General features: G+C 34.8%; 1 protein-coding gene and 1 pseudogene across 1 annotated transcript; both read left to right on the top strand.

Moving 5' to 3' along the window:
• The first annotated feature begins 1568 nt into the window (after positions 1-1568).
• LOC100259337 (S-adenosyl-L-methionine:benzoic acid/salicylic acid carboxyl methyltransferase 3-like) lies at positions 1569-2746 on the top strand (annotated as a pseudogene).
• Positions 2747-4052: 1306 nt separating this feature from the next.
• On the top strand, positions 4053-4778 carry LOC100257611 (S-adenosyl-L-methionine:benzoic acid/salicylic acid carboxyl methyltransferase 3). The gene is made up of 2 exons (XM_002264827.4): positions 4053-4127; positions 4356-4778. Exons 1-2 carry the CDS (start codon positions 4053-4055, stop codon positions 4776-4778), a joined length of 498 nt encoding a protein of 165 aa, XP_002264863.2.
• Positions 4779-5158: the final 380 nt, after the last annotated feature.

Here is a 5158-nt window from a genome sequence, read left to right as displayed (position 1 = left end):
ACCAAATATAAGATAGGATAAGTGGTGAGATATATTTTCACCTTATTTTTTCATCTCTTTTTAAATGAGATATATTAATACCATGGTAAGATATGAAATATACATATCCATGTATTAAAATTTCATTTTTTTTTTATCAATTTTTTGTTTTTTAATATACTCATTTTTCAAAATAGTTTTTTTTTTATTATAAATAAAATTAATGATTAAAAAAAAAGAAACTAAAAAAATATTTATAAAATAATATTAATATATGATATATAAAAATTATTTTTATATATTAAATAACATAATCTAAAAAAATTATTTGTAAAGTTTAAATATTTTAATAATTTATATCGTTAAACATAACAAAATTTTCATTTTTTTTAAATAAAAAATATTTGAATGTGATATAATTTTTATTTTAAACATTGAAAATAATATATATTCTATATTATTATTTTTATTTACTTTACAAATTAAATATAAATATGATATAACATATCTCATTGGATATGCTATTTTAAAATATTATGTCGATATATATATCCAATAATATCATATTCCATTGGAAATCATATCATAGGATATGCATATCCTATCCAATGGGATATGATATCTTAAGATATATATATCTAATCCTATTTTATCATATCCCGCCAACCAAACATAGCCTTAGAGTTTCTTATTGCTTCATCCTTCTTAATTCTCTTATTATTTCACCCTCCAAATTTTAGGTATAGAAATAGAAAAATTATTATTGGACTCATCAATAATTGTATTATTTATTGACAAACTTATTGGTAAAGGATAAAGATTTTAAATTGAATGAAAAATTATCTTCATTCTAATTTTAATAAATTTAATTTAAAAAACAAATGTTGAATTTCATGAGATTTTATTTACTTATCCAACATAATCATTAGTGACTGCAAGGTTCCGTGGAATTGGAGTTCAAAGAAGATGAAATCATTAATTCCACAAAGATGTTGTGGGGGGTTTCCCTTCACATGTTCTCCCCCAAATAAAAAACCATTGGTCCGTTCAAGGTAAGCAGATGATTTGTCTTAACCAAAACAAACTCTATCTGGTGCAAGAGGAAAGAACTTTCCTTATTCCTAGATGTTAGACAGAATGGGCAAACCATGCTAGTTGAGATTCCTAGACGGATTAACCAACACAATCGGAGATTCCAAGCATTGAGTAGATGGATAATCACACCGAATGCTTGAGCAATGGCCTAGACGACATTTACGCTTAAAAGTCAATGAATATTAATTACTACACATAATAAGTGACATTGACAAACGTAAATGCATGGTTTACTACATGGTATGAGACTCTTGCTCGACGACCAACAAATGACATTAGTCAGCGGATTCTTTTTGGTATGATTGCCCAATCCACGCAAAAATGATTGCCTTAACTTTTCTGGATCGATCACCAGTCCGTTTTGCTAATTGATCACTAGCACCCATGCACTTCGATGTTTTGTTTTATTTTTGTTTTTTTTAATTTTATTTTATCGTGCAGTTATCAAATACTGCCGTATTTCTAAAAAGGTTTCAATGACTAGTTCTACACTAATGATGCAGAAAAAAATAATATCCTTGACAAAACCTATGATCGGGGAAGCCATAACAAATCTTTTCTGCAACAACTTTACGGCCAGCCTATGCATCGTAGACTTGGGTTGTTCTTCTAGACCCAACACTTTTTTTGCGGTCTTGGAAGTTGTCACTACAGTGGACAAGGTGCGCAAGAAAATGGACCGTCAATTGCCCGAAATTCAGGTGTTTTTGAATGATCTGCCGGGGAATGATTTCAACACCATTTTCAAATCCTTGAACAAGTTCTGAAAAGATCTTGAGAAAACAATGGGAGCAAGAGCTGAATCATGTTTTGTAATCGGAGTTCCAGGTTCTTTCTACGGCAGGCTCTTCCCCAGCAAAAATCTTCATTTTGTCCATTCTTCTTCCAGTCTCCATTGGTTGTCCATTATTTGAGTAAGAAGAAAGCATGTAAGCTAGTTTCAATTGTTCATGAGGTTCCTCAAGGACTGGAGAGTAATAAAGGGAACATTTACATGGCAAGTTCGAGCCCACCAAGAGTGCTTAAAGCATACTATGAGCAATTCCAAAGAGATTTCTCCATGTTTCTCAGGTGTCGGTCGGAGGAACTATTAGAAGGAGGAAGTATGGTTTTAACATTTTTAGGAAGAAGAAGTGACAATCCCTCTAGCAAGGAATGTTGCTACATCTGGGAGCTCTTAGCTGTAGCTCTCAACGATATGGTGGCAGAGGTGCACATTCAATTTCTACATGCCTTAATGTTGCCAATTTGTATAGATTAAATCATTCAACAATAGCATATGTAATTTAACGAAGTTTAAATCCAGGGGCTCATTGACGAGGAGAAAATGGATTCCTTCAATATTCCTCAATATGCACCATCCCCAACTGAAGTGAAATGTGAGGTTGAAAAGGAAGGATCCTTTACCATAAATAGGCTAGAGGTTTCTGAAGTGAACTGGAATGCATATCGCGGTGAATTCTGCCATCAGATGCTCATAAAGATTGTGGATACAATGTGGCCAAGTTGATAAGAGCAGTGACGGAGCCATTGCTTGTAAGCCACTTCGGTGATGGAATAATTGAGGAGGTGTTCAACAGGTACAAAAAGATTGTTGTTGTTCACATGTCCAGAGAGAAGATTGCGTTCGTAAATGTCACTGTTTCCATGACTAAGCGTGGATGACCAACATTCAACAGGGCTGCTTCATCGATCCAACATTCAACATGGCTGCTTCATTACTAGTTTTATATTTCAGAACGTGCATGTACCCCTTTCTAAAATAAGCTTTCCATGATCAGTTATCAATCCTAGTTTTTTAGATTCTCTCATTGTCATATTATGTTTTATTGTCAAAGATATTACTAAATAAACGTTGGAGTGTTGGCTTGACGTGTTGGTTTGCTAGCATCCTATTGGGAATCCTATATTAATTCAACAAAATTTTAAAAATCTCACTCAACTTTTTAGTATTTATTTTATTCCCATTTGTAGGTATTGAAAATAAAGAATCAGATAAAAAAAAAGAAAAAGAAAAAAGAAGAGATGATCAATTTTTTTATTTACTTCTTAATTTATTTATAGATAGATCAATTTATATATATATATATATATATATATATATATATATATATATATATATATATATATAATATAACTTAAAGGAGGTCCCATCTAAATTTCAAAATCTAACAGATAACCAATGTTGATGCAGTGCCAACTAGATTTGAGTCCGTCTAGTTTCTCTAGAGGCATATAGACTTCTTTCATACACAAAAAGATGTTTGGACATATGGTCCGAGCACGCCCCTCTGAAGATCAAGTCAGAAAGTAATAAGGATGGACCTAATTATTTTGAATGGTTTTGTACGTACGTACCTTTTTCATACTTCTTGAGAGGTTTTTATAAAGCGAATGACATCATCGCCATAGCGCTGATAATGCATTCATGCCTTTTTTGTGATGATGATTGCTATCAGGACGGAAATCAAGTCTTAGCAAGAGAGTTAATGTCATCATTTCTGCATTGATTGGGCAATCATATCAAACAAAATCCACTGACTGGTGCCATTTGCTGGCTGTCAAGCAAAAGTTTTGGACCATATAGTTGATTAAGTATTTACGTTTATCAAAGTCGCTAATTGCGCGTAGCAATTAGTTTAAAACGATAGGATCCTCCTCATCTGGCCATTAAGATTCAGTTATCGCTCTTAGTAGGTAGCCTGAGGCCTCCAGGACTGGAGATCATGAACCATAAGGAGACCCATGAGTGATTGGTGGACAGCATGCCACGTGGGGTGTTATTTTGCGTATGGTTTGTTCTGGTGGATGTCGGTAGAGTAACTTTTCCTTTCGGATTATCAACCCATAGTGACTGGCGGGGTTTCGAGGAAGTAGGGTCCCCAAGCTCTATAAATAGGGAGCATCTCCTTCAACACAATTCACATTCCAATTGCCAACTGAGAGAGAGCAATTAGTAAAGAGGCAGGAAGGGAGAGATGGAAGTAGCTCAAGTTCTTTGCATGAAGGGAGGAAATGGGGATACCAGTTACACACAAAACTCACTACTTCAGGTGTGCCTCTTGCTGAATTTAACTCTTCGTCAATATTCATGCATCAGCTGACATGCATATATTGTATATACGAACTGTTTCCTTTTATTAAATTAAAGATAATCGAGACATACTGATTGATCTGTAGCATCCATGAACTTCGATGTTTTGTTTTTTTATCATGCAGGTATCACATACTGCCGTTTTTCTAAAAAGTTTTCAATAACAAGTTCTACTTTCATGGTGCAGAAAAAAGTAATATCCTTGACAAAGCCCATTACCCAGGAAGCCATATCAAATCTCTACTGCAACAACTTTCCGGCCAGCCTATGCATTGCAGACTTAGGTTGTTCTTCTGGACCCAACACTTTTTTTGCAGTCTTGGAAATTGTTGCCACAGTGGACAAGGTGCTCAAGAAAATGGGGCATCAATTGCCCGAAATTCAAGTGTTTTTGAATGATCTTCTGGGGAATGATTTCAACACTATTTTCAAATCCTTGCCCAAGTTCCAAAAGGATCTTGAGAAAACAACAGGAGCAGGAGCTGAATCATGTTTCGTAACCGGAGTTCCAGGTTCTTTCTATGGCAGGCTCTTCCCCAGCGAAAGTCTTCATTTTATCCATTCTTCTTACAGTCTCCACTGGCTGTCTCATGTGAATCTTTGCTCTTAATTAAATAGTGGTTCAATCGTTCATTAAGAAGAAAGCATGTCAGTTAGAAGTTTCAATCGTTCATCAGGTTCCTCAAGGGCTGGAGAGTAACAAAGGGAACATTTACATGGCAAGTTCGAGCCCACCATGCTTGCTTAAAGCATACTACGAGCAATTCCAAAGCGATTTCTCCTTGTTCCTCAGATGTCGTTCGGCTGAACTACAAGAAGGAGGGAGTATGGTTTTAACATTTTTAGGAAGAAGAAGCGAAGATCCCTCTAGCAAAGAATGTTGCTACATTTGGGAGCTCTTAGCTGTGGCTCTCAACGATATGGTTGCAGAGGTGCACATTCGATTTCTACATGCCTTAATGTTGCCAATTTGTATGCATTAAATCATTC

The sequence above is a fragment of the Vitis vinifera genome, chromosome 4, assembly GCF_030704535.1.
Source record: "Vitis vinifera cultivar Pinot Noir 40024 chromosome 4, ASM3070453v1".
Classification (NCBI taxonomy): Eukaryota; Viridiplantae; Streptophyta; class Magnoliopsida; order Vitales; family Vitaceae; genus Vitis; species Vitis vinifera.
Note: the sequence above shows the minus strand (reverse complement) of the source record. Positions and strands in the feature narration are given on the sequence as shown.